The sequence below is a fragment of the Phacochoerus africanus genome, chromosome 7 (genome assembly GCF_016906955.1).
Source record: "Phacochoerus africanus isolate WHEZ1 chromosome 7, ROS_Pafr_v1, whole genome shotgun sequence".
Classification (NCBI taxonomy): domain Eukaryota; kingdom Metazoa; phylum Chordata; class Mammalia; order Artiodactyla; family Suidae; genus Phacochoerus; species Phacochoerus africanus.
In genome coordinates this window covers 47,738,543-47,751,174 of record NC_062550.1, presented here as the reverse complement: position 1 = coordinate 47,751,174, position 12,632 = coordinate 47,738,543, and the positions used below count along the sequence as shown (strand labels likewise).

Below are 12,632 nucleotides of genomic sequence, written 5' to 3'. Positions count from 1 at the left end.
ATAACCTGACTGTGACAGTAGTCTCAAAAATCTACACATGTGGTAAAACTGCATAGAACTAGATGTATACTTAACAAAAATAAAAATTAAAAGATTGTATGTAAAATTGGTGAAATCTGAATAAAAACTGTGTATTCTATCAATGCCAACTTTGTGATTGTACACTATAGTTATGCAAGATGTTACCACTGGGGAAAAATGGATAAAGGATATGAAGGACTTCTATAGTATTACTTATAAGTGCATGGGAATGTACAATTATCTCAAAATTAAAAGAGTTTTTTAGAAAATGCGTTTGCGTTTGCAAAGCCAGAGGAAGACACTGCAGGAAACAAAAAGTAAAGGCCAATTTCACTGATGAACACAGATACAAAAATCCAAAACAAAATATTGGCAAACCAAATTCAACAGCACATTAAAAAAAAAAATCAAGTGGGTTTTATCACTGGGATGCAGAGATGGTTCAACACACACAAATCAATTAATGTGATACACCACATTAACAAAATGAATGAAAAAAATCACATAATTATCATAAATAGATCCAAAAAATCTGATTAAAATTCAACAATTCAAATCCTCTCAACAAGCTAGGTTTATACGGAATTTACCTCAACATAACAAAGGATATTTATGAATAGCCCACAGCTAACATCATACTCAACAGTGAAAAAACTTCTTCTAAGATTAGGAACAAGGCAAGAATAGCCACTCTTCTCATTTCTGTTCAGCATAGGTAGAGCTATTAGGCAAGAATAAGAAATAAAAGGCATCTAAATCAGAAAAGAAGAAGCAAAAATTATCTCCGTTTACAGAAGACATGATCTTATCTGTAGAAAACTCTAAAGACACCACCAAAAATCTATTAGAACTAATACAAAATTAGTAAAGTTGTAGCATACAAAAATTAACATACAAAAATCAGCTGAATTTATATCCATTAATAATGAACTGTCTAAGATGAAGAAAACAATCCATTTACCCTAGCATCCAAAAGAATAAAATGCTTAAGAATAAACAATCAGGAGTTCCTGTTGTGGCTCAGTGGTTAACAAATCTGACTAGGAACCATGAGGTTGCGGGTTCGATCCCTGCTCTTGCTCAGTGGGTTATCGATCCGGCGTTGCCGTGAGCTGTGGTGTAGGTCTCAGATGTGGCTTGGATTCTGCCTTGCTGTAGCCCTGGCGAAGGCCGGCAGCTACAGCTCCAATTAGACACCTAGCCTGGGAACCTCCACATGCCGCAGGTGCGGCCCTAGAAAAATACCAAAAAAAAAAAAAAAGAATAAACAATCGAAGAGATGAAAAACTTATATACTTAAAACTACAAATCGTTGATGAAAGAAATTAAAGACACAAATAAATGGAAAGACATCCCATCTTTGTGAATGGGAAGAATTAACGTTGTTAAAATGTCCGTACCATGCAAAGCCACCTATACATTCAATATAACCCCATCAAAATCCCAAGGCATTTTTTACAGACAAGAAAAAAAATCATAAAAATAAATCATAAACATAAAAATCATAAATTTCATACTGAACCACAAAATATCCTGAATATACAAAACGATCCCAATCAAGAACAAAGCTAGAGGCATCACACTTCCTGATTTCAAAATATATTCTAATATTGCAGCAATTAGAATAGTACTGGCACAAAAAGAGGTATATAGACCAATGGATATGAACAAAGAAATAAACTCATGTATACGGTCAAATGCTCTTTGACAAGGGTTCTAAAAATACGCAATGGGAAAGGAAAGTTTCTTCAATAAATAGTATTGGGAAAACTGGTTATCCACATGCTAAAGAATGAAATTGGGCCCTTATCTCACAACACACACAAAATTCAATTCAAAAATGTATTAGAAAATTTAAATGTAAGAGCTGAAACTATAAAACTCCTAGAAGAAGAGTTCCCGTCGTGGCTCAGTGGTTAACGAATCCAACTAGGAACCATGAGGTTTTGGGTTCAATTCCTGATCTTGCTCAGTGGGTCAGGGATCTGGCATTGCCATGAGCTGTGGTGTAAGTCACAGACACGGCTCGGATCTGGCATTGATGTGGCTCTGGCATAGGCTGGCAGCTACGGCTCCGATTAGACCCCAAGCCCAGGATGCCGCAGGTGTGGCCCTAGAAAAGACAAAAAAAAAAGACAAAAATAAATAAATAAATAAGACTCCTAGAAAAAACTTCATGATATTAGGTTCAGCGTTTTTTAGCTATGATACCAAAAGTAAAGGCAGTAAAAGCAAAATTAGACAAATGGGACTTTTATCAAACTAAAAAGCCTTTGCACCACAAAGGAAACAAATCAACAAGAGCGAAAAGGCAACCTACAGCCTGCAAAACAAATATCTGGTATGTTACTAATATCTAAATTATATAAGGAATTCCCACAACTTAAAGCAAATCAAAATCACAATGAACTATCACCTCCCTCCTATTAAGCTGGCATGGATGTGAAGAATTTGGAACCTTTGTAGATATTGGTAGGATAGCAAAATGATGCAACTACTATGGAAAGCAGGATAGAAATTCCTGGAAAATTAAGAGTAGGGAGTTCCCATCTTGGCTCAGTGGTAAGGAACCTGACTAGTACTCATGAGGATGTGGATTCAATCCCTGGCCTTGCTTAGTGGGTTAAGGATCCGTGTTGCCATGAGCTGCGGTGCAGGTCTCAGATGCGACTGGGATCCCAGCATTGCTGTGGCATAGGCCGACAACTACAGCTCCAATTCGACCCCTAGCCTGGGAATTTCCATACGTTGTGGGTGCAGCCCTAAAAAGACCCTCCCCCAAAAATTAAAAGTACAATCACCATATGATCCAGCAATCCTACCTCTGGGTATATACCCAAAAGAATTAAAATCTGGATCTTGAAACGATACCTGTGCTCCCATGTTCTCTGCAGCATAATTCAAAATAACCAAGATATAAAAACAACCTAAACATTCCTCCTCAGATGAATGGATAAAGAAAAATGATATAAACACACGATGTAATATTATTCAGCCTTAAGTAGGAGGAAGTCCTGCAATGGGCAACAACAGAAAAGAACCTGGAGGGCATTATGCTAAGTGAAAAAAGCCAGTCACAGAAGTCCATTTACATGAGGCATTTAAAACAAACTCACAGAAACAGAGAGTGAAATGGTGGTTGCTAAGAGCAGCATGAGGGAAGAAGGGTACCCACAGTTACTGTTCAACAGGTATTCCGTCTCAAGAGGCATAAGCGCTAGAATAAGTGCTAGAAGCTGCTTATGACATTGTGCCTTTAGCTGACAATACTGTATCATGCACTTCAAAATTTCTTAAGATGGCAGATCTCCTGGCAGGTGTTCTTACAACAATATTAAATAAATAAATAAGGTTTTAAATTCTCAAAATTTCTGCTCCAACAAGCCTAAGATACAGTTGAGACAGTCTGCACATATTTCAAAGGCCACTCTGTGTATTCACTGATTACTTAACAGGGAGACATAATCTCTGTAAAACGCCTAAGCCAATGCCTGGTTCACAATGAACTGATAATAAATGTGATTTTCCACCCTTCCTTGCAACAAGCTTCAGAGTTGTGTGGGTCTAATATTCTTAACCTCATCCCTTATACACGCCCAGCCTACAGCTACTACACTCTAAGATAGTTTCACCTAAGGTCACTGTAATGAGAAAGCCTCCTCATCTTATTTAAACCCACACCTGTGAGTACAAAAAGATGAGTTAAATTCCTTTTTCTGAAGAGACACTATTCCTTTGCAATGAGTGCTCGGTTGCATTCAGAGCACTAGATCTGCAACTCAATCTTCTCAAAAAAAAAAAAAAAAAAGTGTATCTTACACAGTCAGTAAGATACACTCCACAAAGAGCCATGCACCTTAGCAACCAGGCTGCTTTTTATAATCAGTGAAAATCTTGAGTGAAGAGCTGCCCCTATCCTCTCAATTCTCCTTCCCCTTTGCCCCAGTTCTGCCTGCTTTACTCCTCATGATCAGTGGCCTTGCCTCACTATCTATTCCTTTTCTCCCATCCTCTCTTTCATCCCAGCAGCCTCCTGCATGAATTTTAAAAAATAATAATAATCTTAGAAATTGCAAAAATGAAGACAGCATTTCCCACCCTCCACCAAGTGAGAACAGGCATTTCCCACCCTCCACCAAGTGAGAACAGGCATTTGCCTTGACCATTTTATTTGGAACTTGCTCAGAAGAGGAAACTAGGTGGTCTGCTTTAAGCCCAGCACACCTGACGCTGTGAACTTCCACACCTTAAATTAACTGACAAACCTCTCCGTAATGCATGAAAAAGCAGGTCAATCTAAAAGTAAAACACTTATATTGTACCATCTAAGGGATTTTAAGAAACATTTAGAAAGCTGAAAGTACTAAGCAACTTAGTAGCTGAGGTTGATTATCTTTCAGCTGAAAAACAAAACCACTTTCCAATAGGCTGTTTCTAAAATACTCTCTTCAGAGTCAAATGCGCAGTTTCCTCATCTTCGTTAAAACATTACACTTTCTGTGGAAGAATTGAGTCCAATCTCTCTGGTTTCCTTTTCTAAGTCATCAGCCACCTGTCAAGAGATCTTGGCCTCCCGGCCTGGGCTGGCTTTTCAAGCTGCTTACTAAAAAAGATCATTACCATAAAAACGGGTTCATATTATACCCATTGGAAAAGGCTTAAACCGCTGATGATACTGAACCATTATTATTTCATCAGTTTTGTCCGGCACATTATAAGCTTAAATGCTGAGCCAAATTATAAGGGGCTGAGTCAGGCTCATGATATGTGAGCCAGTACTTCCCTGGAATCAGCTCTTCTCCCCTTCCACTTGAAGCTAGCCCTCTTTTAAATTCAAAAAGAAAAAAGAGAAAAGAAAAATACTCTACCCTGAAAAAAACCTGGCGTTTTCTCTATTCCCTTTACACCTTATTCACACTTGAAATGCTGAATCATGACTCCGAGGTTGTAAAAGAAAACTATTTCGACTGGGACGCCAGGATCCCCAGAGGATTCCACGCCTTTCTGCCTCCCTTTGCTTTACACCTTTTAAAGTCTAAATCTGGAGCCCTTTCCGCAGATGGGAGAGGTTCCAGGAGCTGCCAAGGCTGGAGGTCAGGAGAGATCCTCCGCTCACTGTCCTCCTCATCCCCAAAACCCATGCAGCCCTAGCGGCTCACCGCTCCTAAGGGGCTGGCACACATCCCATCTGCAGAGCTGCCCGACAGCCGCAGAGAAATTCCCAACAGAGAAATTCCCAACTTGAAAGCTTCACCACCATATAGCCACCCGTCCGAAGCTCGTCGGGCCCAAGCTGGTCTCATTTGCCCACCATCCCGCAGGGGTGGGGTGTACGGAGGCGGCTCCATCAGCGCTCTCGCAGCCCTGGCGGGAGAGATCAACCCATCCAAAGCGCAGACTCTCGAGAAACTCGATCCCAACTCCCAGCCCGCGCCTCCCGAAACACCCCGGGTGCCGGCAGCAGCGGGGCCGAGGACCGAGGAGCAGGGGGGAGTGGGCAGCCTGGAGAGGCGGGAGGCGTGGAAGGAAAAGGGCAGCAGGAACAGAAACGCCCCCCAAGCCAGTCCCGCAACTTCTCCCAGCCCGGGTTGAGGATGAGGAGAAACAGCGGCGGCTGCGAGAGCGGGGTGAGGGACTCACTTGAAGGTGAGGACGCACAGCGGCCGATAGGACTTGTGGCTGGTGTTCTCGGCCATGCCCTTGCCCCAGAAGTCGTTGGAGAAGATGCCCCAGCGCAGCGGGGCGCCGGGCCGCACGTCGGGGTTGTTGACGATCGCCCACACATCGTCGTGCACGAACTCGCCCTGCAGGGAGCGGCCGTAGCACAGGCAGCTCGCCCCGGCCAGTAGCGCCGCGGCCCCGGCCGGCGCGAGTCCGCAGCCCCGCCGCCGGGAGGGCGCGCGGTCCCCGCCGCCGCCTCGGGCAGAGCTTGTCACCACCATCGCGCCGCCGCCGCCGCCGCTGCCCTGGCTTCTCCCGGGCGTCTAGCATCCTCCCCGGCCGGGGCCTGGGCGGCGCGTGGCGGCTGCCCGGAGGTGGGCTCGGGCATGGTCGGCGGCAGCTGGACCCGCCACTGGCGCCCCGCGCTCCGCCGCCGCCTGCGCCGCCGAGTTGGCCCAGCTGCAAATAAACAGCAGTCCCCCCGCCTCCCCGGGCCATCGCCACCTCCTCCGCCCCACTGCGCATGCCCTGCTCTCAATCGCCTCCACCCCCCAATCCCGGGACCGGCGCGGCTTTCGCCCCACACCCTGCACTCTCTGCCCGCGCGCCGGCTTGTCTGCGCTCAGCGAGCGGGCGCCGCGAGAGTTCGCCCACAGGTGCACCTGGGTCGCGGCGCGGGGCTGCACAGAGCGGTGGGGAAGGGGCACCCAGGGTCCCGTCCATTGTGTCCACGATGCTCTCCGGCCCGCACCATCTTTCGTACCGGGCTAGGGATCCTCACTGACGGGAACCTCCAAGCCCCGGGCCTGGACGGGCTTAGCAGGTGCGCAGCCTAGACCCCCTGCCCGCTCTCCGTAAGAGAGAGGCGGCTGCCGCTGCCCGGGACTTACCCGCCGGCTTTTCAGCACCCCGGACAACAGCAGCGGCGGCTCGGGGGCCACGCTTTCCCGCCGGACTCCTTGCTAGCATCCCCTGCCCCTCCGCAGTCTCCTTCCCCGGCTTTCTATGTCCGCAGCCTTGCGTCCCACGGTTGCAGCCCTGGTGGGGTGGGGGGTGGGGGAGACCACGGAGAAATGGAGCTTCCGAAGCATCTTTCCGAAAGCCGGGAGAGGGTCTCCTGGAGGGGGCTTCCTGCGTTTCCTACCCTGGTTTAATCAGAGGCGCCACGGCTGTTTACCTTTACCACCCATTGCTCTTCTCACCCTTATAAAAAGTCTCAGGTTCGATCTTTGGTTTGGGCTTGGGCGCCAAATTGGCTTCTGAAACGTTTCTCCGCATTTTGGTTTTTACTAAGGCTCTAAAACAATCCGGGAGATGCCAAGCAAATTACTTTTTCTTCCCATCTAAGTGGATCACTTGCGTCTGATTATTATTTCCTAGACTGTGTTTCTGAACTCTGCCTGCTAAGTCAATACGGTTTAAAACAAACCAAAACCAAAACTACGTTATGGCTCTGGCTTTGATTCCCAATCCTCCCATTTTTCTGAAAGGTTGTTTTCTTTTTTAAAAATTCTAGTTATAATATATAAATAAACTAAGTATAGTTACAATACGTAAAAAACTAAGTATAGTTATAATATGTAAATAAACTAAGTATACCAGAGTGATAATGTTGAGTAGAATTTCTCCAGGTTTGAAAAATCTGTTAACTCTTTGAGGGCCCTTGTAAATGTCTATTATCTTCAATTCTTTTGTGGTATTTGACACATCCAGATAGAGAAATTTAAAACACAAAATTCACCATTTTGTTTCCATCCTTCCAAAATCCCTAAAAGTTTTGATGATCTGAAAAAAAAATGAAAAAAACAATGCAGAAATTGTTCATTTATCCTGTCCAAATGTATGTGTGACTCTCTAGGATACCAATTTTTTGTTTAAGATATTATCTGAGTAGTTGAAAACTCAATGAATTAATATGAACATATTCCAAGTCAGGATGTTTTTTATCCATTTCACTTTGGCTTGGGGGGGACCTGGAAATAGTGACTGAAAAATGTGTTCATCCTTGCATCAAAACTTTTTGACCTTAGTTAGCTTATCCAGACCCCCCCACACACACACCTGAGTCTACCATCTCCCCACAGAACACTCTACAGCCTTCCTTCTTTGCCTACTCATTAATTTAATAAAAATATATGAAGATATATTTTATGCTACAGTGTGCTAAGTACTGGATGACCAAAGTTGCTCAAATTGTGAGTGCATGTGTGTGTGTGTATGTTTGTGTGTGTGTAAAGGTAACATTATAAAAGTCTAACTAACTTTCTGAGATAGTAGCTAACTAGAATGGTGAACTTGTCCTTGCTGAAATGATACTAGGTGTAGTAGGCCAATACACCTGTCCTTACCTATAATTAATAGAGGCTTTCTTGAGACAATATCTTAGCCCCAAAGAGTGGCTCTAATCATAGATTTTTTTATAGAGGGCAGACCTTTTCTCCCTTAAATCATCCTTGTAGAAGGCATAGCCTGCCCACTCCCTTCCTTCTTGAGTTGTTTTCCTTTTTAGAAGAAAACACTTATCAGAGTTCTCCGTGACAACACAAATGAAAAAGGACCCAGCTGGACTTCAAAAAGCCAGTAAAAGGAGGAAAAGATGTTTTCCTCTGGGTTGACTGGCATCTCTCTTCTATTTAGTTCAGATGATGAATTTGGGATTCATTTACTTGAAAATAACAAGATGCCTCAAGTCCTCTCAAGAACAAACCAAGAAGTAAATAGTTTTTAAAATTAAACCATTCCTTTGCAGCTTCATCATTTCCTGATTCAATATTGTTCTGTGTTACAGAAAAATAGTGTAAAATTGTTGGTGGGAGGGATGAGGTCTGCGTTGACATGCCAGCTAATCATCCACTTCGTTTCTCTCTTAAGGTGTAAAGCACTCATCTTGCCTACTAAAGAGGTCCAAAAGGAAATTAAATTTAATTCCTGTTACTTAGTCTCTGATTATTTTTAAAGGATTTATAATTAGAGCCGTACTACCTTCTAAGACACCTTTTGTCCACACAGAGCAATTTAAAACATAAATTATTACGGAAGTGCCTCTCTGAAGCTCATACAGATCAAGTCACTTATGAAGATTAAAGCGAGTTGTGAAAGAAATTAGGGCACAACCAAAATTAAATCAAGGGCAAGTAGGTAATTTAATAAAAACAAATTTTAAATTACTGCCCATTCTGCAGTTTCAGCCTAATATGTACCCTGTTCAGTTACCCCATCTAAAGAAACTCTCCACTGAAGTAAAGAGGCACAACATGAGAGCTGTGAGTTTTAGTTTTGTTTGGGGTCTTCCGGAGGACCAAAGCCAGAGATAGCCTTTCAGAGAGTTCTGAGAAACTGCACTGAAAACTTGAGGGGAGTCCACATATGTTTGATTTGGGAGAAGGAGTACAAGCAATCAAACATACATCTATGTAGAGAAGGTTACTGCTAGTCACAAGGAACCGCTATCTCAGTTAATGATTTTAATGATTTCGAATTATGGGAAGATGTAAGAATCTTGGTTCATAGAATTTTCTCCTGACAATATCCAACTACTTGAGGGCCTGTTCAGCCAGTTTTCCCAGAGCACAGAGTGCTGCATCCTTGTCTTTACCTTGAATTCCTTTCGAGGAATATTGTAGGTCAGGAACTATAGTGCTAGTGACTTGATTTTTTTGTGGAACTGGATGGTGGGTGGCATACTTTAGTTGGCGGGACACATGCATTGTTACCAGATAGAGATTCAGGGAAAGAGCTGGTAACATAAAATTATTTTTTTACATTAAAAACTTAGTTTTAATTAATTTGTGTTGCCTATTACCTGTTCTTGAAGAAAATACAGAAAATGGGGGTGGGGGGAAGGAAATTAAAGTAAATAAAAATTACCTACCTCACTACACCTCGGGCTATGGTAGGACAGGCAACAGGCACTCTAAGAAGCTGCCCCAGTACCTGTTGGCAGGGCAAATGTGGGACAGTCTGGGGTGCCATGTGATCTGAGGAATGGCTGGGACCAGACTTGGGCTCAGAGTGGTGGCAGCGGGGCAGGCAGGAGCCCCAGGGGAAGAGGAGGAAGGGGCTCTTGTGGAGATAAACTGGCTTTCTTCCATCCTCAGAACGCCTATCTGTGGCATCTGCACAGAATTAAAACTAAAGAATGTGAAAAATTATCTGTGATCTTGCAGTTTCTGACTCTCAGGCAATAAATTTTGTCAACAAATTGCTACAAGTCAAATATATACCCATGTACATAGCGATAAAGCATGTGAAGTACTTACTAGACTTCAGAGTCTAGCATCTCTAGTTTTGAAAAATGCCACAGTGTTGCAAAGCATATATCCACGGTCTTAGAAATTAAAATTTAAGATTATTGTATACAACACAAAACCAATATTTCCATATGAATGGAATCTTAATTACATATGTTATTTATTTTTACTTTGTGTGTCTGTGTGTGTGTCTGTGTGTGTGTGTGTGTGTGTGTGTGTCTGTGTGTTTTAAGGGCCCCACGGCAGCATATGGAGGTTCCCAGGCTAGGGGTTGGATCGGAGCTACAAGCCTGTGCCACAGCCACAGCTGCAAGCCTGTGCCACAGCCACAGCAACGCCAGATCTGAGCTGCCTCTGCAAATTACACCACAGCTCGCAGTAAAGCCAGATCGGGCCCACATCCTCATGGATACTAGTCAGATTTGTTTCCGCTGAGCCACGACGGGAACTCCTTACATTTTAATTATATACAAATTTTAAAAATTACTTTCAGTTTCTTGTCCAGCTTCTGCAATTTACAGGAACTGTCAGAGGAAACACTGAAAGACCATTGTATACATTTACATTTAAAACTAAATTCAGACTTACAACTCACTGATTTGTGCAAAGAAGAATTATTCCATCAGAATCATCAGCTCTAGCAATATACTGTTTTGAAATAATTTATCAGAAATGAATTCCAATTGTGTCATAGTCTATAAAATCCTCTTAACAAGTTGAACAACAACTAGGTCAATAGAAAGATGCTTCTCAAAATTAAGGAATATCCCAAAAAAGTCTTGATTCATAGCATTTGCTGAATTTCATTCTAACTGCAGTCAATGTCATGCTACCGATGCTACATCACCGAACCCAGATGGAAAGAGATGCACAGTAGCAGAACATTCTCTAGAATTTTCACTGTACAGATTAACAGTAGATGTAGATGAGATCAAGAGTGTATTAATAGGGACTTCTCTGTGGCACAGCAGGTTAAGGATCTGGCGTTGTTACTGCAGTGGCTGAAGTTATATAAAGTTATGTAACTAAAGTTATGTAAATTAGTTTACTTAACTAAAGTTTTCATAAGGGCTGTGTTTAACAACCGGCTTACAAAATTCCTAAATATTAAACAATGAGTTTTTGTGAAGTAGTATGAATTGACTCTGGCTCATTATCAGATGAAATGAGGTTGGCCACTATTGGTATTATAATTTTAAATTTCAGTGATTAAGTATGGGCAGTGGCAGGGAGGTTATTCTTGTAGAGTGTGAAATTAACCTTCCCCAGGCCACTACGAGATCATTTGAAGCCCCTGGAATGTCCGAGCTAACAAGGGTAGGGGATATCTTTGCTGGGGGCTTTGAGCACCAGACAATCTAACCATTTGGTTTATTTATTTATTTATTTTATTTTATTTGTCTTTTTAGGGTCACGCTAGTGGCATACGGAGGTTCCCAGGCTAGGGGTCTAATCGGAGCTATAGCTGCCAGCCTACGCCAGAGCCATAGCAATGCAGGATCAGAGCTGTGTCTGCAACCTATACCACAGCTCACTGCAACACCAGATCCTTAACCCACTGAGCAAGGCCAGGGATCAAACCCGCAACCTCATGGTTCCTAGCGGATTCGTTTCCCCTAAGCCACAACGGGAACTCTGTAACAATTCAGTGTGTGATGGGAGCTTTGGGTTATATGGTATCAGCTCCAGTCTCTGGGAAACCTGAAACTAAAGATACTAGGCTGACTTCTGGGAGGGGCTGGTACCTAAGGGTCAACCATGCAGGCGTATGTGATGAGCCCCAATAAAAACTCTGGGTACCAAAGGTCCCAGTGGGTTTCTCTGGTTGGCAGTTCTCCATACATACTGTCACATATTGATGCCAGGGGGGTAGGCTGTCCTACCTGGAGAGAAGACAACAGGAGCTTCATTCTGTGCTTCTCCTGGACTCTGCCCCGTGTACTTCTTTCCTTGCTGAGTTCCTTCTGCATCCTTTCCCTTTAATAACGTAGAACTATGGAGTGTAGCAGTTTTCAGGGAGTTCTGTGACTCTTTCTAGCAAATTATAGAAATTGAGGGTGGTTTTGGGACCCCCTCAAACTTGCAGTTGGTCTCAGAAATGTGAGTACTCCTGTGGAGACTGTGCCCTAATACTCCTTAATATAATTTTTATATTTAAAATTTTTTCTATAATACAGTTTTTTTTTCTCTTAAAAGATATAATAGCTGTCACCCAAGAGGAAGGGAAGAAACAGTATGCACCTTGAAAGCTATCGTGTTAAATTTTCATCTTTTTCCCCACGTAAAATCTTCAAAGGCTATAAAAATAAAAACCAAAAGAAGAAAGGAAGGAAGGAAAGAGGGGAGGGAGGGAAATGAATGAATAAAGAAAACCATAAAAATCTAGAGCCACTGCTGCTGGGGAGTTAACTTCAGAACTCTTGTTTGATTGTCAGTTTGTAGAGGATGTCTCAAAACTATTTTCAAAAAGAGAATAAATAATGAGAAGAATCTGAGAACTGATTGGCCTATATAAAATATTTATTAGTCATCAATACTAAGTGTTTATGATCTATGCAGGATAGTAACAGTTTTTTATTTATTTACTTATTTTTAAAATTTTTAAATTTTTTCTGTTGTTGTTCTTCTTGACTTGTTCTAGGGCCGCTCCCGCAGCATATGGAAGTTCCCAGGCTAGGGGTCTAATTGGAGCTGTAGCCA

General features: G+C 42.8%; 1 protein-coding gene across 1 annotated transcript in view; it reads right to left on the bottom strand.

Moving 5' to 3' along the window:
* The window catches only part of TMTC1 (transmembrane O-mannosyltransferase targeting cadherins 1), a 302,591-nt gene extending 296,478 nt beyond the window's left edge, over window positions 1-6,113 (bottom strand). Inside the window, exon 1 of the mRNA XM_047787300.1 lies at window positions 5,662-6,113. Coding sequence (XP_047643256.1) covers window positions 5,662-5,963 — 302 coding nt within the window. The 5' untranslated portion in view covers window positions 5,964-6,113. The remainder of the gene's footprint in view (window positions 1-5,661) is intronic.
* Between the last annotated feature and the right edge of the window lie 6,519 nt (window positions 6,114-12,632).